At 42.0% G+C, this 23,514-nt stretch overlaps 1 protein-coding gene across 1 annotated transcript in view; it reads right to left on the reverse strand.

Moving 5' to 3' along the window:
* Positions 1 to 23,514, reverse strand: part of MARCHF4 (membrane associated ring-CH-type finger 4) — a 188,857-nt gene that overhangs the window by 22,627 nt on the left and 142,716 nt on the right. Inside the window, exons 2-3 of the mRNA XM_048487107.1 lie at positions 18,276 to 18,431; positions 963 to 1,155 (exon numbers count right to left, since the gene is read on the reverse strand). Coding sequence (XP_048343064.1) covers positions 963 to 1,155; positions 18,276 to 18,431 — 349 coding nt within the window. The remainder of the gene's footprint in view (positions 1 to 962; positions 1,156 to 18,275; positions 18,432 to 23,514) is intronic.

A 23,514-nucleotide genomic window follows, 5' to 3' on the forward strand; every position in this document is an offset into this window, starting at 1 on the left:
TATAATTTATCCAATGTAATTGGATGATAGGTAATTTTGTGCTACTGCAAAGAAACATCTTTTGATTTAGTGAGTTCAGCAACTACAAAATCAAAAACCTATGATTTTATTTACAGAGCTTTCATTATGATCATTTAATGACTCTTACTAAGGCATTACGTATACTGTTATAGCCTCATCTGTGGCTTCCTCCAATCTTGTGTTTTCCATGGCAGCACTAGGACTTTCCCACACATCAAGCAGACTACACCCTGGATTTGACCTTTGTAGAAGAGGTTAATTTCAGTCTAATCTCCTCGCATAGGGTAGCATAATGCTGGCAAAAGAGAGAGTCCAACTATAACTTATAGTGTAGAGGTAGACACTAAGACATTATTCTGTTGTGCTTTGTAGAAAGATCTCATATGGTTTCTGGTACATATGTCAAACCATGAAGACCGTAAAATGCTACAGTTAATTTCTAACTGATTTTGAATTTTGAAATCCAATATTTTGAAGTCATTCTTACTTTAACAAGCAACACTTCCTCTAAGCATTACATTTAAAAAAAAACAGAAAACAAACAAATCTAAATTCCAATTTTGGGTTTTTCTTTAAATATTCATAAGGAGCACAACATAGAATATTCAACAGCTTTATGTTTCTAATGGTTCAGTATCATGATCAGGAACAGCTACAGTTTTCTATACCAAAGTACTGGAAAATATCCATATCGGAACTAACTTGAAAGGTTCTAAACATTCCTGTTACTCAGGAAGATTCTTAGGTAGTCTCAATGATTTCTCGTGAATCAGACAATTTTTTTTCTGAAAAATATATATACCAAAAAGGCAACTCCTGACAGTTAACAAAAAAACTACCTCCTTCTCCTTGCCCCCTTTGTCTGCCTCTCTCTCACACACATCCCAGCTCCCAGTTCTTTCTTGACCATATTATGTTAACTTTGAGAGTTATTCACCTACCTATGCAGACAATGTCCATGAAGCCATACATTCCATAGCAGATCTGGAACAGCAGGTCTTGGCGCTGCCATTTTGCAGAAGGACTGAAGGTTGACCAGATTAACCATGAGATACTAGCGATAAGGAAGAGGGAACCCAAGATGGCTGCTGCTATTTGAACTTTCTCAATGACGGTCAAAGAAATGGCCTGCCACTGCAGTAAGAAAAGGGCAAGAAGGGAACAGAGGGCAGAAGGTACAGCTCAAAATGAAAAAGGAAGGATATCACAATGATATACAAGAGAAATTCCTTAGACAATAGCACCAGTGGCCACAAATTAACAACCACAGCATTTTTATGTGTTTTTGTAAAAGCAGAAAGCAGTTTTTCAACAGAACAAACTACATTATTACACAGTAGACTCTGGAAGCAACCAACAGTCTTGTATCTGACTGCATCTGGAAATTATATGTGATTTTCAAGTACCTCTTTTATTAGATCACCCAGTTTTGCCTTCCTGTTGCTAAACGATAATTTGACCATAGGCAATATATTTCTATTATATGACCTGCTTCATAAGGGATGGTTTAATCAGCCTATTTTTGGTTTAAAGATAATGGACTGGATTAGATGGCCTGTAGAACAGAACAAAAAGTAAATTAAATGAGCAAACAAAAAAGCATCTGAATTTTGAAAATCACACTGTCAGTTTTTATTTTAAGGGAAAGAGAAATAGAATTTTTCAGGATTGCAGATTGGATCTGGGTTTAAATCTCCACATTTCCATGGAATTCATAGGGTGACCTACGGCCAATCATGCTGCCTTAGCACGATTGCCATGTATTTTGCTCTGAATTCCTTGGTGGAAAGATGAAATAAAATGTAATATGTTAATAACAAAAATCATAATTCCTGGTTGCAGAGAAATTTCTGACTTCCCTAGAAAAAAAAGTACCCCAAAACACATATCCTGCATTTTGAATAAACTGTAGAAATGAATTGCATATATTTATTTATGGTTCTTTATCAGTTAAGATCGCTGCTCCTCTGCTCCTGTGTTCTTCAGTCTGAGTTGTTCAGGCTCATTCCGCACATGTCGAATAATGCACTTTCAAACTGCTTTCAGTGCTCTGTGAAGCTGTGAGGAATGGCAAAATCCACTTGCAAACAGTTGTGAAAGTGGTTTGAAAACGCATTATTTTGCGTGTGCGGAAGGGGCCTACTAAAAGTGCAGTGAAACTTCCTATCAGGAAGGCTTAGTGTTAGGTCCATAACATTTTGCTGAATCCTCTGCCTTCTCTCTTCATAAGGGTCAAATGGACAGAGAACTGCAATCTTTTCCTCAGTGACTTATGCAACTTCAGTGCTGCAGCTCAATGCTTTGAAGTTCGGCTGTTGGAACGCAGTGTGTTCATTGCCTATTTCTGGGGGATGTTGCTTCTTTTTCACCTTAGTTCCATACCCAAAGGGATATATATGCATCCAACTGGAGTACTTTCAATAAATGTTCAAGGAGAAAACTGCAAGGGAAATTAAAGGAATGCAAAAATTCAGTTGGCCTCTGTCTCAATAATGCAGTTTCATAATCACTGATTCCTTTCTGGTATCCAAACTAGTAGGCCTATAGTCTATATGACACTGCCCCTTACAAGGCTCTCACCCAGTTAGAAGAGAACTATGAACTATTGAAGACTTTCACGGCAGGAATCACTGGAATGTTGTGGGGTTTCTGAGCTGTATGGCTGAGTTCCAGTAGCATTTTCTTCTGACGTTTCGCCTGCATCTGTGGCTGGCATCTTCAGAGGATCCTCTAATGGCCCCCTTGCTCCCACGGCCAGCGTGGAAAACGAGGGGCCATTTAAAACCCCTCAGAAGGCTGCTGCACAGGCAGCAGGCTTCTATAGAGCTCTAACAGCCTCTTTGCTCCTGCTGCCAGGGCACGAAGAGAGGGGCTGTTCAAAGCCCTGGAGAAGGCTGCTGCCTAGGCAGCAGGCTTCTGTGAGGCTCTAACAGCCCCCTTGCTCCAGCTGCCCTGGTGAGAAGCGAGGGGGCGTTCAAAGCCCTGCTGGCTTCTGTGGGCCTCTAACAGCCCTCTCACTCCCACTGGCTTCTGCAGGGCTCTAACAGCCCCCTTGCTAACAGCCCCCTTGCTCCCGCTGCAAGGCCAGGAACAGAGGGTCCGTTCAAAGCCTTGTGGAAGGCTGCTGCCTCGGCAGCAGGCTTCTGCAGGGCTCTAACAGCCCCCTCGCTCCTGCTGCCAGGGTGGGAAACAAGGGGCTGTTCAAAGCCCTGCAGAAGCCTGCTGCCGAGGCTCTATGTTTCTCCGGGGCTCTAACACTTCACTCGCTTTTCCTTCCCTGGGGTGGTGGGATGCAGCCGGTTCGGTGAACCAACTCTAATTTAGCTAACGGTTCTGCTGAACCGGTGGGAACCAGCTGAATCCCACCTCTGGATATAAACACGCATGCCTAAGGTTTCATATTTAGGTCACATACATACTGCTTAAGACAGCACATAATACTGATTATCAGAATATTCACCACTAGTCTAGATGCTCCAATGGTTTTGATCAGTACACAGCACCCATCATATCTGGCATTCTCAACTTGGGCAAATTCTTGGGCAAATTTCTGGTGGTGCCTGTCAAGGCAATTGTTAAGCTAGTGACACCAAAAATTCAGGGTATCATCAGGAGACTGTCCTGATGACCCCCCCAAAAAAAGTTTGGTGAAGCTTGGTTCAGGGGGGACAAAGTTATGGACCCTCAAAGGTGCAGCCCCATCTCCTTAGTTCCCATTGGAAACAATGGGGGATAGGGACAACACGTTTGGGGGTCCATAACTTTGGACCTTCTGAACCAAACTGCACCAAATTTGGGAGGCATCATCAGGACATCTCCTTATGATATCCTGCTGATATCTCTAAAATGCGCCCCCTGCAGGCCGAAATGTGAAAAAACACCAAAAATAAAAACACAGGAGCATGCCCTGCAAAATTCCTGAGCCCTGGGCAGCTGCCCACATTGCCCAATGGACATTATGCCATTGATGGAGGCATACAATGGTAAACCACCTCTTGCCTTCAAAACCCTACAGGGTCACCATGTGATTTGACAACAAAAACAAATGAACAAGGTCAAAGTCATGGAAAAATCCTTTCTACCACCATGACCTCACCTCATTGTCCTACTTTTCTTTCATTATGTATGAAAGGAGAGGCAAAAGGCACAGCTTCATTCTCTTTGAAAAAAACCGGCAAAAATTGAAGCTCTACAGAGGTTCAAACCCATCAGGAGGGGCTGTGCAACCCACCTGAGAGTTGAAGGCATTCAACTCAATATTTCACAATACTCTCCCAATCTTTCCCAATCCACAGCTGACAACCCAGCCCAGTGTTGGGTATCCTGCATTTTGTGTGCGATATTCTAAGCTTTGTCATTAGGTCCTTTGGAACATAGTCTCATCTTTCCTCCCTGGTTCAGGAATGGGCTTTCTCCCTTCCTCAAAACACAGTTCCTGTTTGTCCTAACAAATTAAAAACAATAAATCAAATATTTTGGGCTTCTTTATATTTTGGCATTATTAAAATGACCAACAATAGCCTATCTCCCCCACCCCCTGATATGTTCAACAACATGTCTGGCTAGGGGTTTGATATAAAACCCAAAATTCTTCAGAGTGCCGAAAAATCATACAGGAATGAGGTTGAGTGGTATGGGCCCAACCAGCTTTTTCACTGGTGATTAGGGGTTCCTTTTAAACACCAAAATGATGATGTTGGGGAAATAAGGGGCCCACATGGACAAAACTCATTTGGAAACAGGGCTGCAGCAAGGAGGGAAATTGAGTGAAACTGAGTTAAAACATGGGCCAACATAGTACATATGTGCAAATATTCTTGGAGAGCGAAAAAAGTTATATAACATGCCATCAAAATGGAAAGATAAGAACCTACAAAAAGGTTGCTTGCCATTCCTTCCAGTAAAATTGCAAATTTTGTAGCAGTCAATTGTGATCTTTTTCAGCGGTAGTCCTATCATTCCAGAATGAACATTGCAGGAGCTGAGAAGGAGATATTTTCTGCCTAGTTTTTGAAAAACCTAAAAACCTGTGTTATTTAGCAGTGCTTATTATAGTTGGAATTGAGTACAGTGCATGGATTTTTTTCTGGCTATTGGTATTTGTACAAGGATGGCTTTGAGTAAAAGTGTGTTATGTGTAATGCATCCAATAAATCAAGCAATTTCTGCAGAAAACTCAGATCAGAGAGAAAGCCACACAATATGTACTCACCATACAAATGTGGCAAATTTAGGAGGTGGGTGGCATCCCAAATTGACAAACTTCATCAGTGAGGTTTTAGTTATAGTTCTGTGGGTAACATGCCTAGAACCTTGCTTAAAGAAGAAAATTACGAAGGAATCCTGAAATATGCGTTAAGATAGCAATATAGAAATATGTAATAGCTCGATAAGGCTCCACTTGGCGCGTCAGCACTTAAGAAACGAGGCGAGACGCGGAGATAACATCTGGTGGAGATGCGCCAGCAGCGGAGACCCGGAGGGTCCGTGTTCCTAGCGAAGTCTCCTGGCCTGCCCGGTTCCTTGGCACCTTTTATTGTTACACTCTATCGGGGCAGTGTAGGAGGAGGAGGACTGGGGAGTTCCGGGAGAGCGGAGGTCGGGGAGATCATCATGGTGATGCATGATCTCATCTACCAGCTCACGTCGCGAGAGAGGAAAGCGGCGTCTGGCTGTCTGAGCCTAATCCTCACCTGGGGGCAAGCACGCCATAGCTGTCCCCTAAGCGCCGGTGATTGGAGCTTCAGAGCAGTTCACTCTAACCCGTGACTCATGGGGGGGGGGGATGAGGAGTGGAGTGCGATCTCGCGACCGGGCAAGGCCAAGCACTTGGGTCCGTTGGCGTCCCAACGTTCTACTACGGCACTGCTGGGTCGGCAGTGCACTACTACATCGAATGACAACAGCTCTGTTCTTACTGCATGTACAAACCAAACAAGAGTTTACCTGCTAATTTCTTGTAGATGGCAAAATAAAGTTTGACTTCCTTTTACATTTTTTTGTGAATTAAAAAAATCCTTTTTGTAGTCTGTTGTATTTGATAATTGGATTTCACTGCTAGAGCTAAATACAAATTAGGTTTTAAATATTTAATGTTTGGAGAGATAGATTCTGTAGAGCAACATTGTGCAACTTTATGACATCCACCTATAGAAGGACACAATCCTTTTAGTCATTTTTAAACATCTCTGTGGTTGTGTATTGTGTTTTTGTCCTGCATCTTTTGGACAATAGACAGTAGTAATAGGACCTGATGTTTGCAGTAACCATGTCCATATTCAGACCCTCTGAAGATGCCAGATCCTCTGAAGATGCCAGCCACAGATGCAGGCGAAACATCAGGAGAGAATGCTGCTAGAACATGGCCATACAGCCCGGAAACCACACAGCACCCATGTCCATATTTATTTTCCCACTTTTATTAAACCTAAACTAAATTTCATGATTTCAATAGTCCTTTTTTAGTTACTACATTGTTTTAGCAGTTCACTTCCTGTATGATCCTCCTAATAAATGCAATCCCATTTTGTGCAAACAGTATGACACTATGATACATACATTTTAATGCTTCAATTGCAAATACAAACCTACAGAAAACTTGGGTTTCTGATCATATATACTGAAGCCGGAAAATATTATGTGTGATGGATTTAGCAGCAGGCAGAGGCATGAAAGTCAGAATGTAAAGCATTAAACCGTCACAGAGCCTGAGAATGTGAGTGACATGCTGGGAGTGGGTGAACTTTTAGAAGTAGTTAGAGCATCAGACAAGAATTGAAGGAGTTCATCTCTGAGTTCCAGATACGACAGATGTGTCTTATTGTTTGGGACAGACCAGTGATTTTGGAGGGAAGAGAGTATTGGAAGAAAGTCCCTAACTCTAACCAGGAAGGGAATTTACTTCAGGGAGAAAAGAATTCCTAGTCCAGGTTCTTGGAACAGAGCTAATCAGTCTTCTGGACAGGATGGGTAGAACTGAGAGAACTGACAGGGAAATAGATTGTGTCAGAGAGGGACCATTCTCTTGTCAGAAGGTTATTCCAAGCTCTCTATATGAGAAAGATTTACCATCCCTAGTTCTGTAGTAGGGTTTACTTTAAGTACTGGGAAGTAATCCTAAAGTTTGAAAAGCCCGAAGGGAAAGTAAGTGGTGAAATACTCCTTTCCATATAGTCAACAAGAACATAAGTACACAAGAAAGAGTCTGCTGGATCAGACCAGAGTCCATCTAGTCCAGCACTCTGCTACTCGCAGTGGTTCACCAAGTGTCTTTGGGAGCTCACATGCAGGAGGTGAAAGCAATGGCACCAGTTACCATATGAACCACTGGATTTTAGCTAGAATACATTTGGTGAAGCATCATATTTTATAGTCATTGAGAACTCTGTGACAAATTGACATTTTTTCTAAAAGCCAATGATAATCTGCACTGAGCTTTGAAAACACCTAAATAACTGTAAATAAAAACTGCCTTTCTATGCTGACAATTCCTAATCTAATCCCCTGAAGTTGTTAATAAAATTTCTATAGTTAATTCAGTTTCCAAAACTGGTTCAGTTAAGTTTTGAAGTGAAACCGAGTGGGACAACTAAAAGGAATAATCAGAAAGAAAATAAGATCCTACTATGAGATTCTGGACACATTCATTGCCTTTGGGGATTGAGAGGTGGAAGAATTTTTTCCCTCATAACCCCCAGCCTTCACAGTATGTTCCCATTGTTTACACAAAACAGTGATCATGCTGTCTGGTATGTGAAGTAGGAGTGCCAAAAACATAACTGAAAAGGGCTTCTGCTTTCAATACTGTTATCCAGCAATTGTATGTTCATAATATTTAAAAAAATATGCATTTATTTGAGAAAACATCTGAGGCAAAGAGAACTACCCCTTGTAAGTATTTACAACAATGGAACAGGACCAGTTAGCACGCATCAAGAGTGTGTAGACTATTTGAATTACTCTGTGCTCCTAACTCTGCTTAGGCTCCATGTAATGTTGCAAATCAGTGATGAGATCCTCAGACATAATTTAGCTGGGAAAAAAGCATCTGTGTCCCTCTTCAACTAACGTGGACTTGGCCATGGCACTGGGCCAGGAAGGATTAACTCTCCCTCCTGTGCCATTTTCTGCCCACCCCCAGACTGTTTCAGGCCGTCATTGGAGGAAATTCTAGGGACAATAAACAAAGTTATGGGATTTTTTTTCTCCACCAGGGTTTTAAATTAGCTGGAGAGGGAGATTTTTGATTGGGAAAACACTATATAGGAAAAAAAATTAACCAGAATTGTCATGCCTCCCATTTTTCCCAGAAGTGATGTCACATCACACATGCTGCTAACAATTTATTTCTTTTAGCATATATTTATAACTTAACTGGGCTTGGGGTAGTGTTTTGATAAAAGTTGCAGACTACCATGCAGATAGGCCAATAGTTTATTAAATTAGATTTTTTTAAAAAAATATTAAGTTTATGATCAGTTTAGTTTCACCATGGAAAAATAGATGAATATTGCCTTTCCCATGAAGCTCTTCCAGCTGGAAGATGCTCATTAATGAGAGTGGTTCAAGTTAAGTGGCCACTTTACTAAAGCAAGAAACCTTCCAAATAGATTTTTCTAGCCAGTTACATAAATGTACTAGGTATTCTGGAAATTCAACATTGCCGGAATGTACAAGAGTTCCTGGAAATCACTTGTGGACTCACATCAGTGGCGGGAATTGTTTGTGTTTTTAACTAAACTTCTTTCTTGAACTCATAGAAATTAGCCTGCTGTGTTCTGAGATTCCTGAATTCTAGCTTACAATTCCACTTAAAACTGAGTGTGTTCTGCTCTGTCCTCACTCCTCGCTGTCCCTCTGGAACACTGAGTCTCGAGTGATTTTGCTAAAGAGATTTTGCTAAAGGTGCATTAAAGTCATTTTTTGTCTCCCGTCTGGGGTCTAGCTTTATTTTTCTGGATTAAAGATAGCTAGCTAGATTTTCACTGCTACTGTTACCTTGCCTCCCTTCCGATCGCTCTTAATGTAATGGTGGAACTGGTGGAATTACTAGCCTCCCACAGTTTCCTTGCTTCCATTACCTGCCACCATTTTTCTTGCTGACCTTTTTCACTTTTGGGGTTCTTTTTTTACTGACTTCTGTGTTACTTTGCTGGCATGGTCCTTTGATCCATAGACAGACTTTTAGACATGGGGGGAAAAGAAGCCCTTCTGATCAATCTCAAATGGTGGAACTAGAACAGGGGAAGAGGTGGAGGAGTGAGAAAACCTAAAGGGAAATAACACACACCATCTCATTTACTTTCCCTGCAAAGGCATGGGAAAAAGTTGCACTTGCCCTATTTTCAGAAACTTCAGGGATGTTCTCATCTGTGGCACAGTTGTGCAATTGAGAATCTGACCTGAAGGTAATGTACACTTACTGCAGAGCAGAACCCAAATGCACAAATGGCCATGATGATCTGCCCCATCGCTTGTTGGATCGAATAGGTTTTCAAATGGCATTAGGGGATTTTCCTGCTGATAATGTTGGTGCTGCTGTCAATGTCCTGGTTGACCTCTGGAATGGGGAATCACCTGCACAATTGACACAACCACACCTAAGCACCATCTCTCAGATGTAAAAACCCAAGAAGCCCCTTAGTTTACTGAGGGGCTGTGAATAATGAAAAGACAGGGAAGACAGCTAGAACAACAGTGGAGAAAGACTCCAGTCAAATCCAACAAGGCACAGGCTAAAGCATGTTTTAAAGTCTATTCCATGGCAGTGGTGGCAGCAAAGAAACAATATTTCTCCACCACTATTGCATCTGCACACTTTATACCTACAGAACTCTTCAGGTCAGTGGCCTGTTGAGTTCTGACCAAGAGGAGGAAATAGACTTCTCTGTCCACTGTGAACATTTGGCTAAGTGCTTTGCTGAATAACCAGCTGTGCATCTGCCTGACTCTTGACTCTTACATTAGTGTTAACAGGATTAGATGATCGCGATGAAGCGCTGATTTGTTAAGCTGTGTGGGAAGTTCTCTCCCAGCTTGTGTAGTCTTAGGATGTGGACTGGATTCTTGTAGTTTAAAACTTCTGCTTGTGCAACTCCTTTGTATTAACCTTTGACCCTCCTGGCTGCTTTCTAAGATTCTGCCCTTGCAGGGGAGGGAGCTGAGTGGACTAGGATTCCAGAGAGATAGTGAGCACCTCCCTGAGAGAGTGGGTTGTTGCTCTTTCTTTGAAGCAGGCAATGGTGTATTAATTCCTAAAGAAACCTTCTGTAGATCCAGGAGAGTTGAATACCATCCAGTATACCTTTCTTGAACAAGATGATTGAATGAATGGTGGCTGGCCAACTTCAGGGATTCCTGAATGAAGCAGATTGTCTGGATCAATTCCAGTCTGGTTTCAAGCCTATTTATGGGATTGACTTGGCCTTGGTTACCCTGTTGGATGACATGTGCTGGGAGATGGGAGGAGAAAGTGGGACCCTGTTAATTCTCCTGTACCTTTTAGTGGCTTTTGATATCATCAGTCATGGTATCCTTCTGGATCGCATTTCAGGACTGTTCTGCTGTTTTTTTAGTTCTACCTCAAGGGTAGGTTTCAGAGTATAGTACTGGGGGACTGCTGCTCTGCCCCTTGAACTGTGTCCTCCAGTGTTCCCCAAAGTTTTGTCTTGTCACCATGATTTTCAGTATCTATGTAAAGCTTCTGGGAAAGATCACCCAGTGATTTAGGCTGAGTTGCCACCAATATGCAGATAATACTCAGCTCTATCTTGTATTACTAGCAAATCCCAGGGAAGCTGTGGAAACTGAACAGATGCCTGAAGGCAGTTTGGAAATGGATGAGTGATAACAAGCTGAAACTTACTCCCAGCAAAAAGGAGGTGCTACTGGTTGAGGAATGATCTGACCTAGGAATTGGGTTAAAGGAGCAGATTCACAGCTTGGATAATTAGATGGCAGCAATGGCCAGGGGTGCTTTTCAGCAGCTTCAGCTTTGTGAGCCAGCTGTGCCTCTTCCTGGACAGAAAAAAATCTTGCCATTATAGTTTATTCCTTGGTAAAATACAGATTAGATTACTGCAATGCACTCATCATGGGGCTGCCCTTGAAGACTGTCTGGGAGCAACAATTGGTACAGAATGCTTCAGCCTGAGTGTTGACTGAAGTGGGTCATGGGGACCACATCACTCCAGTCTTGTTCCATCTACTCTGGCTTCCAGTTTGTTCCAGGCTCAGTTCAAGGTGCTGGTACGGATTTTTAAAGCTCTCTATGGCCTAACATACAATAATCTCTGGAGGCCATGCTTCAGTTGCCCTGGCCATTTGAGGCCAGATAGGTGGCAACTCAAGAAAGTCCTTTGCAATACCAAAACTTTGGAATCCACCCTGCCCCCTGCGCAGAAATTTGTCTCCCTCCCTCTGTCAATGTCTTCTACTAGAAGGTGAATACTTTTTAGTTTAGTTTGGCATATCCCCAATAACTGTGATTAGGCCTCCTCCCTGGTTCTAGTAAGATTTATGTGTTTCTATTGTATTATTCTATATTTCAGATGTTGTTTTAACTGTTCAAATGTTTTTCCCCCAATTTATTTTTATTTTATTTTTGTAAGCATAAACAGAACAGAAAATTAAGAGAAATAGGAACGATATTGTAACATTTGCAGTTGCATTAAAAGAAAAAGAGAAGAATAAGTATATATGTAATATTATTGACAGTGAGTGATATAATGAATAATAAACAATGCACGATGATCGTGACCATTATGAGCATTGAATAGTGATATAAGAAGCATTAAATGGTAATTATCTTACTAAATGTTAGCATTAATTATTAGATATTATGTACAATATTTAGTAAACAGTAATAATGTTTAACAGTATTATTAGATAAGTTGAGATAAAATAGAATAAAGAATCTCACAGTGGTAACTGTTACTGTACATTTGTAGAAGTATTTCCCAATTTTTTAGTTTTATCTCTTTGTTATAAATGTTATACTTTCTTTGAGATATAATGAATTGCTGTAATTCCCCTTGATATAGAGTTATGGTTTATAACAGAATAAAGGAAAAGCATATTATATATATTGCTTATCACATATGAAATAAACTATGTGTCTTAGCACTTATTTATAATCTTGTAAATTTAGGAATACGAATTGTAACATTGTGACATTATAACTATGTGGTATTACATTATAACATTGTAACCATATGACATTTGACAAAAATAAGGAGGTGTTGCAAATAAATAAAGAGGTTTTTTTGTTTGTAGGAATTGTTTAATCCATTCATGTTACAAGAGAGTATTTTCTTAAGGTATGAGTTAGCCATTGGTTTAATGGTTGTCTGGTTATTCTTTGTTTGTTCTGGTTTGTTTATGGTTTGTTCTTTAGTTGGTTGTGTTATGTAGATTTTGTGTGTTTGTGTTTAGAAAGTCCTGTGCTTTTAGTACTGTTGACAAGCTCACCTTATTATAGTTCCAGATAAGGGAAATCCCCTACGGGAATAACTGTTCAAATGTTTTAATGTTTCTACGTGAACCACCTTGGAAATCCTGATTAGGTGGAAAAGCAGCATTCAAAATGTTTTAAATAAAATAATAAACAAACCAAACATACATCTCCATTCCCAACTTTGTGTTAGCCTCATGACACTAATGCATATGTGAACATATGCAGGGGGAGTGTTAAATATTGTCTAGACATTTTCCCCCTTTCTTTTATACTGATTCTCCTCCACAATTTCCCCAGGCCTTCTTCCGCACTTCCCAGAGGAAGTTTTCCCACTTTTTTTGCAATTCACTGTGCAATGCACAAAACAATGGGAAGCTGCATACACATCCAACAATGAAGGAGAGAATGCATAAACCTATGTCAAAACAACATAAGAAAAGACTTTGTAATAATCTCTAGTACCTTTACCTGCAGGGGGTTCTTTGTGCTTATGGCAATGACGTGATACTTGTAATAACACAGCTCACAGCTCCAACATCCCCTCTCACTGATCCATTTGATCAGACAGGGTTGGTGCGTACATTTCACTGACCCATCACACCGACATGGACTCAGCAACTCACCCTGCAAAGAAAGAGAGGAAAGGGGATATTATGATCAAAACTTATTTCCTTGTTGCTCCAAACAAGACAGCCTGTAGCTAATGGAGGAAACTGTCTAAAGGCGGAACAGGTAACCATTTATTATATTGTCCCAACTGGCGTCAAAGTACCCTATTATATATAAGGGAAAAGATATTGTGGAAGAAAGTACTGATGAGTTTGCAGCTGATAACATATAAGCAGGATAGGGGCTTGTTCTCATAGAATCATGATTGGAAGGGAAGGGACTGAAAACTGATAAAATCTAACCAATCCACAAGCATCTCACAGTCAAAGCTGCAGGGCATGAGCCACAATAAGAGAGCAGATAGGCAGCATAATGACGCCAGCAAACAAAATAGTGCTAGATAACTAAAGAGTAAGCCAAAACTATAAATACAAAGAATTGTGTTCCTAGAAATCATGATTGACAGTCCCCAGCCTGCTGAGATCAATTCACTTAGGAGGAAATGGCATCATCAGAAGGTGACGTTTATGACATAAAACTTGTTTAGCTCACTCTCCTCTCCTCTTCCCAAATCTCCAAGAATTTCCCTACCTGTTGGTGGCAGCTTAACCTTTACTAATATGTAGAATCTGAAGCAAAATTCTTTTAAAGATTGTTTTGAATATGTTGGTGGCAGGGCGCATTTTAGGCAAACCTGCTCGAGGGGACAAAACCTGAGTTTGGCCTCCCTCCCCACCTCGCATATGGGCTGCCAACCCTCCCCCACCTGGCCATGACCAAACAATGATTTTTGTACCCAGCCTCACACAAACACCCTCCCACTCCCATCAAAACATACATGGCTCTCTCCCCACCAACTCTTTTCCTCCTAATTTCCTAATCACAACAACCCTAAGGGAGGTAGGTTGTTAGCTCCGAGAAAACAATTCCAAGCCAGTGCAAGTGGGCATTAAGTATGTAAATCTCTCTACAAAATCACTCCCCAGCAAAACATTTTACCAAAACAAAGTCGTCAGCATCAATCTCCTCCACAAAACAATCCGCTAAAGTGGAATGATCCACCCCCAAACAGCATTACTTCTACCGGTGCTTTTTAAACCTAGGGAGCTCCAGATTCTTCTTTTAAACCTACCTTTTAAGGGAGAGAAACTGGGGTCCCCGGTTAAAACTAAACAGCATCACTCTTTGAGGGTTGGAGATTCAGATGAAGAACAAATAGCAGATCTGGTTGGGAACTCTGGAGCAATTTAAATATCATTTGGATCAAAAAATTGTCCGGATTATGTCTTGGCCTCCAACATGAACAACGTGTTCTAAGGCAAGGTATTTGGGGGTTTTGGGGGGGTATTTCGGTGTTTTTTCAGCCCGCAGGGAGGGCATTTTTAAAGCTAGCAGCATTCGCCATGATTTCCAGGAGGCATCATCCCAGAGAATGCCCTGATGATTACCTCAATTCGAGTTTACGATGTTTGGTTCAGGGCAGCTTAAAGTTATGGATCTCAAAATGGAATAATTTCATCCCCATTAAGCTTCTCTCAATGGGAGCTAACCTGAGATGGGGTTACCCATTTGAGGGGACCCATAACTTTGGTCCCTCTGGACATAACTTCACCAAACTTGGGTAGCATCATGAAGAATGGACAGTTAATAGACGATACTCCTTGAAATTTTGGTGTCACTAGCTTTAAAAAATACTACACCGCCTATCCAGGCACCCTGCAAGAAATTTTTGGCTCCAAAAGATTCTTTGTTCTGCAGTCAAATGGCATTAGGGGATTTTCCTGCTGATAATGTTGGTGCTGCTGTCAATGTCCTGGTTGACCTCTGGAATGGGGAATCACCTGCACAATTGACACAACCACACCTAAGCACCATCTCTCAGATGTAAAAACCCAAGAAGCCCCTTAGTTTACTGAGGGGCTGTGAATAATGAAAAGACAGGGAAGACAGCTAGAACAACAGTGGAGAAAGACTCCAGTCAAATCCAACAAGGCACAGGCTAAAGCATGTTTTAAAGTCTATTCCATGGCAGTGGTGGCAGCAAAGAAACAATATTTCTCCACCACTATTGCATCTGCACACTTTATACCTACAGAACTCTTCAGGTCAGTGGCCTGTTGAGTTCTGACCAAGAGGAGGAAATAGACTTCTCTGTCCACTGTGAACATTTGGCTAAGTGCTTTGCCAATAAATCAGTTGCATCTGTTCTGACTTGGACTTTACATTAGAAGCAACAGGATTAGATGATCGCAGAGTGCTGATTTGTTAAGTTGTGTGGGATTCCTCCCAGCTTGTGTAGTCTTAGGATGTGGACTGGATTCTCAGAAGTTTAAAACTTGCTTGTGCAACCTTTGTACAACCTTTGACCCTCCTGGCTGCTTAAATTTGCTGCAGGGAGGGAGCTGGTGGACTAGATTCCAGAGATAGTGAGCACCTCCCTGAGAGAGTGGGTTGTTGCTCTTTCTTTGAAGCAGGCAATGGTGTATTAATTCCTAAAGAAACCTTCTGTAGATCCAGGAGAGTTGAATACCATCCAGTATACCTTTCTTGAACAAGATGATTGAATGAATGGTGGCTGGCCAACTTCAGGGATTCCTGAATGAAGCAGATTGTCTGGATCAATTCCAGTCTGGTTTCAAGCCTATTTATGGGATTGACTTGGCCTTGGTTACCCTGTTGGATGACATGTGCTGGGAGATGGGAGGAGAAAGTGGGACCCTGTTAATTCTCCTGTACCTTTTAGTGGCTTTTGATATCATCAGTCATGGTATCCTTCTGGATCGCATTTCAGGACTGTTCTGCTGTTTTTTTAGTTCTACCTCAAGGGTAGGTTTCAGAGTATAGTACTGGGGGACTGCTGCTCTGCCCCTTGAACTGTGTCCTCCAGTGTTCCCCAAAGTTTTGTCTTGTCACCATGATTTTCAGTATCTATGTAAAGCTTCTGGGAAAGATCACCCAGTGATTTAGGCTGAGTTGCCACCAATATGCAGATAATACTCAGCTCTATCTTGTATTACTAGCAAATCCCAGGGAAGCTGTGGAAACTGAACAGATGCCTGAAGGCAGTTTGGAAATGGATGAGTGATAACAAGCTGAAACTTACTCCCAGCAAAAAGGAGGTGCTACTGGTTGAGGAATGATCTGACCTAGGAATTGCTAGCAAGGAGCAGGATTCACAGCTTGGATAATTAGATGGGCAGCAATGGCCAGGGGTGCTTTTCAGCAGCTTCCAGCTTTCTAGAGCCAGCTGTGCCTCTCTCTTCCTGGACAGAAAAAAAATCTTGCCATTATAGTTTATTCCTTTGGTAAAATACAAGGCTACAGATTAGATTACTGCAATGCACTCCATCATGGGCCGCTGCCCCTTGAAGCACTGTCTGGGGATAAATAATTGGTACACAGAATGCTTCAGCCTGAGTGTTGACTGGAAGTGGGTCATGGGGACCACATCACTCCAGTCTTGTTCCATCTTACTCTGGCTTTCCAGTTTTGTTCCAGGCTCAAATTCTCAAGGTGCTGGTACGTGGATTTTTAAAAGCTCTCTATGGCCTAACATACAATAATCTCTGGAGGCCATGCTTCAGTTGCCCTGGCCATTTGAGGCCAGATAGGTGGCAACTCAAGAAAGTCCTTTGCAATACCAAAACTTTGGAATCCACCCTGCCCCCTGCGCAGAAATTTGTCTCCCTCCCTCTGTCAATGTCTTCTACTAGAAGGTGAATACTTTTTAGTTTAGTTTGGCATATCCCCTAATAACTGCATTAGGGCCTCCTCCCTGGTTCTAGTAAGGATTTATGTGTTTCTATTGTATTATTCTATATTTCAGATGTTGTTTTAACTGTTCAAATGTTTTTCCCCCAATTTATTTTTATTTTATTTTTGTAAGCATAGACAGAACAGAAAATTATGAGAAATAGGAGCCATATTGTAACATTTGCAGTTGCATTAAAAGAAAAAGAGAAGAATAAGTATATATGTAATATTATTGACAGTGAGTGATATAATGAATAATAAACAATGCACGATGATCGTGACCATTATGAGCATTGAATAGTGATATAAGAAGCATTAAATGGTAATTATCTTACTAAATGTTAGCATTAATTATTAGATATTATGTACAATATTTAGTAAACAGTAATAATGTTTAACAGTATTATTAGATAAGTTGAGATAAAATAGAATAAAGAATCTCACAGTGGTAACTGTTACTGTACATTTGTAGAAGTATTTCCCAATTTTTTAGTTTTATCTCTTTGTTATAAATGTTATACTTTCTTTGAGATATAATGAATTGCTGTAATTCCCCTTGATATAGAGTTATGGTTTATAACAGAATAAAGGAAAAGCATATTATATATATTGCTTATCACATATGAAATAAACTATGTGTCTTAGCACTTATTTATAATCTTGTAAATTTAGGAATACGAATTGTAACATTGTGACATTATAACTATGTGGTATTACATTATAACATTGTAACCATATGACATTTGACAAAAATAAGGAGGTGTTGCAAATAAATAAAGAGGTTTTTTTGTTTGTAGGAATTGTTTAATCCATTCATGTTACAAGAGAGTATTTTCTTAAGGTATGAGTTAGCCATTGGTTTAATGGTTGTCTGGTTATTCTTTGTTTGTTCTGGTTTGTTTATGGTTTGTTCTTTAGTTGGTTGTGTTATGTAGATTTTGTGTGTTTGTGTTTAGAAAGTCCTGTGCTTTTAGTACTGTTGACAAGCTCACCTTATTATAGTTCCAGATAAGGGAAATCCCCTACGGGAATAACTGTTCAAATGTTTTAATGTTTCTACGTGAACCACCTTGGAAATCCTGATTAGGTGGAAAAGCAGCATTCAAAATGTTTTAAATAAAATAATAAACAAACCAAACATACATCTCCATTCCCAACTTTGTGTTAGCCTCATGACACTAATGCATATGTGAACATATGCAGGGGGAGTGTTAAATATTGTCTAGACATTTTCCCCCTTTCTTTTATACTGATTCTCCTCCACAATTTCCCCCCAGGCCTTTTCCACTCCCAGAGGAAGTTTCACTTTTGCAATTCACTGTGCAATGCACAAAACAATGGGAAGCTGCATACACATCCAACAATGAAGGAGAGAATGCATAAACCTATGTCAAAACAACATAAGAAAAGACTTTGTAATAATCTCTAGTACCTTTACCTGCAGGGGGTTCTTTGTGCTTATGGCAATGACGTGATACTTGTAATAACACAGCTCACAGCTCCAACATCCCCTCTCACTGATCCATTTGATCAGACAGGGTTGGTGCGTACATTTCACTGACCCATCACACCGACATGGACTCAGCAACTCACCCTGCAAAGAAAGAGAGGAAAGGGGATATTATGATCAAAACTTATTTCCTTGTTGCTCCAAACAAGACAGCCTGTAGCTAATGGAGGAAACTGTCTAAAGGCGGAACAGGTAACCATTTATTATATTGTCCCAACTGGCGTCAAAGTACCCTATTATATATAAGGGAAAAGATATTGTGGAAGAAAGTACTGATGAGTTTGCAGCTGATAACATATAAGCAGGATAGGGGCTTGTTCTCATAGAATCATGATTGGAAGGGAAGGGACTGAAAACTGATAAAATCTAACCAATCCACAAGCATCTCACAGTCAAAGCTGCAGGGCATGAGCCACAATAAGAGAGCAGATAGGCAGCATAATGACGCCAGCAAACAAAATAGTGCTAGATAACTAAAGAGTAAGCCAAAACTATAAATACAAAAATTGTGTTCCTGAAATCATGATTGATCCCCAGCCTGCTGAGATCAATTCACTTAGGAGGAAATGGCATCATCAGAAGGTGACGTTTATGACATAAAACTTGTTTAGCTCACTCTCCTCTCCTCTTCCCAAATCTCCAAGAATTTCCCTACCTGTTGGTGGCAACCTTACTAATATGTAGAATCTGAAGCAAATCTTTTAAAGTTGTTTTGAATATGCTGGTGGCAGGGGCGTACCTAGGCAAACCGGCGCCCGGGGACAAAACCTGAGTTTGGCGCCCCCCTCCCCACCCGGCATATGGGCTGCCACCCTCCCCCACCATGACCAAACAATGATTTTTTGTACCAGCTCACAAAACACCTCCCACTCCCATCAAAACATACATGGCTCTCTCCCCACCAACTCTTTTCCTAATTTCCTAATCACAACAACCCTATGAGGTAGGTTGTTAGCCTGAGAAACAATTCCTGCCAGTGCAAGTGGGTATTAAGCATGTAAATCTCTCACAAATCACTCCCCAGCAAAACATTTACCAAACAAATGTCAGCATAATCTCTCACAAAACAACGCCAGCGGAATCCACCCCCAAACAGCATTACTTTCAATGGTGTTTAAACTAGGGAGCTCAGATTCTTCTTTTAAACCTACCTTAGGGAGAAACTGGGGTCCCCGGTTAAAAAACAAAACAGCATCACTTTTGAGGGCTGAGATTCAGATGAAACAAATAGCAGATTCTCGGCTGGAATCTGGGGCAAATTTAAAGGCACATTTGGACAAAAATTGTTAACCCGATTATGTCTCTGCCCAAATATGAACAAAATGCTAAGGCAAGGGTATTTGGGGGGTTTGGGGGGTATTTTTGGTGTTTTTTCAGCCTGGGCAGGGAGTGTACACTTTTAAAGCTAGCAGCACCATGATTTCAGGGCATCATCCAGACGTTCTGATGATGCCCTGATGATACCATTCTGAGTTTGATGACAGCTTAGCAGATTAGGCAGTTATGGATCAGCCCAAAATGGAATATTTTCCTTCATCTCTCATTAGTTAATGGGAGCTAACCTGAGATGGGGTCTACCATTTGAGGGACCATAACCTTGGTCCTCTGGACATAACTTCACCTCACTTTGGTATCATCATAAGAATAGCTAACAGATGATACCTCGAAATTTTGGTGTCACTTAGCTTTGTAATATTAATACACTGCTTTTCCAGGCACTCCTCACGAAGGAAAATTTTGCCCAAGATTCTAGGCTCTGTAGTGATTTTGCTCCATTGTAGCTACGAGCTGGCCGAGGAATTTCTGGAGGCAGGCTGCACATTTTGAAGATAGAGGCGCACCAGACTGCGAAGGTGGCTCCAGGAGGGTCTCCTGGTACAGCATCCAAGCTTGGTGAGCTTTTGGCTTCCTGGGAGTGGTGGGGGCGAAGCTGGAGAGAGTTCTGAGAGAACTCAGCCCACAGGCTTCTTCAAGTGTGCAGGAGTGGGGAAACAAAATAGCCTTTGGGGGCCCATAAAATTGAACCCCCCAGAAGCCAAAGGTCTCCAAACCTGATACTATTACCAGGAGGGGGCCCCCTCCTGGAGCCAATACCTGAAAGTCTGGTGCCTCTTATCTTTCAAAAAAAAACGTGCAGCCTGCCTACACACTCAGAAATTCCCCTCATTGGCTACAATGGGAGCAAAGTCTACTGCAAAACAAAGAATCTGGGGCAATTTTAGGGTGCCTGGAAGGGGTGTATTTTTAAAGCTAGTGACACCAAAGCAATTTCAGGGTATCATCTGTTAACTATTCTTATGATGTTGCTAGCCCAGGTTTGGTGAAGTTATGTTCAGGGGACCAAAGGTATGGTCCCTCAAAATGGATAGCCCCCTATCTCAGGTTAGCTCCCATTGAAAACACAATGGGGTTGGGGGCACCCTCTTTGGGGGTCCATAACTTTGCTGCCCCTAAACCAATCATCACCAAATTTGGTTGGTATCATCAGGACAGTCTCTGGATGGTATCTTGAAATTTTTGTGTTGCTAGCCTTAAAAATGCGCCCCCCCCTGCAGGGCCAGAATGTGGAAAAAAACATTACTGGAAAAATTTAAAAAAAACCATTGCAAATGACCTCTTGGAAATGTTGGCGCCCCCCACGTGACCAAATGGGGGGCGCCCGGGGACATAGGGTACCCCCTGTCCCTAGGCAGGAACGCCACTGGCTGGTGGTAAGTCTCTCCCAAATCAGCCTCCCAAATATTCTTCCCCAATGTGTTCAATGAGGACTAGGACATATGCAACACCTAATTCAGAACTCCAGCCAAAGGTGCTTGGCATTCAAGTTTGATCATCAGCAAGTAACATCATTAATATTCATTGCACTTTTTCAAGTTACTGCCTGGTTGTAATAAGGAATTGTGAATTCTGCCATTCCTTATCATGCAAACTCAGAAGCTCCATGTTGAATGGTTCTGATATCTGGCAGAATGTGTAGCAATTTATTCAGCAAATAAACCTGGGTATAAATAGAGTCTTCTCTCCCACCTTCATTAAAGCCACATGAATTTGGCAGATCTATCTTACCATAGGATATAACTATGGCATGATGATACTAGGCTGGAAGAGGTGGACTCTTGTAGCCTCTATATGACCAAAATTAGCTTTCTCTGTGTTGAAAATGGCTGCTAAGGGGGAAAGGAAGTAATTTGGTCAACATAAAGGGTTGCCAAATTTTCTGGAATTTACAAGCCACTGATGGCAAATCTAGGCAGGAACCATATCTGACTCCATTGATGAAAAACATAAATCATGCTCACGAAATACATGTGGATTTATACATTTGTGGGGGTTTTCTGTATGATGTGACATCCTGTCGGAAGCAAATCTGTGGGGTGTCGTCTTAATTCTTAAGACTATTTTTCCTTCCCAGGATTTTTTCAGTGACAAAGTTCCCTTATATATGAAATAACTGAAGGAGGTATGAAAATTGGCCTTGGAATGACATCTGCCACAGTGCATCTTTTAAAAAGAATCCCTCCCCATAATTAAGAAACAGGAAACAGCCACTAAAAGGATACTTGGGGTGATGATATTGGAAACCAAATTATTTACCCCTTTTAGGCAACAGGCTGAAGAGAAGCAAACAGCAGGCTTTCTTAAGGTCACAAGCCTCAGACTCAACAGCTGTGAGATCATTTGGGATGAGAGACTAGCAAAATGGCACCATGCAACACCATGATGTCATTTCCACCTAGGAACCTGGAACAGCTATCGCTACATCACATGACACTCTAGTATTTTCCCCAACCTCTAGGGGCCGCTTCAGACGCGGGCGAATGATATGAAGCTCGGCGATTGCGCCGACCTGGAAGATCGCTGGGACCGGCCCGCGATCGCGGACGTCCTGAAGAAGCTAAGCATTGGCAGCCGCGCCACAAGGAGCCGGGTTTCCAGCCGACTGCTCAAGCCCTTTGGCCTTTGGCGTTGCCGTCGAGGTCTGGGGATTATACGCTGTTTCCTGGCCCCGGCGCTTCGAAGCAGGCAATTCCAGGGCCAGGCCCAGGGCCAGGGCGTGTCCCCAGGCCTTCCGCAACGCCGGAGAGGCCCGGAGAAGGTGAGTGCCGGTACTGGGGGGAGGCGGCATGAAGCCGCTGCCGCTTCGCCGGCAGCAAAGCTTCACGCCGGGCGTTTCAAAAAAGAGCCGCCTGGGAAGCGCCTGGGGAAACGCCTTCAGGCCGGGCCGGAGTGGCGAGGGCTGGGCGCTGCTGCGCTACAGCTGCTGCGCTTCTCAGAGCCGTGGCGGCCTGGAGACGGTGTTTTTACCGTCTCCAGGCCGCCATGAATTGCCCGTGCAGAAACGGCCCAGGCAAAAACTGCAGAGATTGTGAGCTTTCCTGCAATGTTGTACAGAGAGGAGACAACCCTTTCAGGTTCTTAGTCAGAAATGATTTACAACTTCATGTGATACTGTTTCCCTCATTTCTCCCCTGCCACTCCACTGAACAGCAGTGGGGGATGGGGAACACAGGCAGGCATATGGCAACCCTACATTTGCTTAACTTCAGTTTATCAATAATTAGCCTTGATCTGCTGAGCACCCAGTTTAGACTCCAGTTGTTTGCATATGGGCATACCACTTGACAATTAGAGAGAACAAGCAGGAACTTGCAAAGACTTGCTGGGTGAATTTCCCTCTCCCCTACTGTTTCCTCTTTCCCTTCCTTGAAAACCCCCATAGCCTTTCTCTCTTTTCTGCTTCATGTCAGGCAAGTTATCTTTGGGCCTTTCCACACTTGCAAAAAATGTAGAGCAGATGTGGATTAATGCTATGTGGAGCAGCAACCAAAACTTTTTGTTGCAGATTTTTTTCCTACACACTTCAACACATTCCATGGAAGGTATCCGGTCCTGCATCTGATTCAAGAAAGCCGACATTTCCACACTACCACAAATTTGAATTGTCCTCGATGTCCTGATTGGCTGTCGTGCACAGCTGGGGTGGGCGCTTTTCGAATGCGTTGCCACGTGACATGCCAACAAGAAGATGACACTCCTGTCTTCCCACTGGCTACCATTATCTCATCCTTTCTCGCAGGGGTATAACGAGATCTCGGAAACCTTCCTCCCAATTTGCTATCGTGTGCATTAAGCCTTGACTTTTTTTGTAAAAAAGGGCATTTTCCAG

This window comes from Sphaerodactylus townsendi, linkage group LG02, assembly GCF_021028975.2.
Source record: "Sphaerodactylus townsendi isolate TG3544 linkage group LG02, MPM_Stown_v2.3, whole genome shotgun sequence".
Lineage (NCBI taxonomy): Eukaryota > Metazoa > Chordata > Lepidosauria > Squamata > Sphaerodactylidae > Sphaerodactylus > Sphaerodactylus townsendi.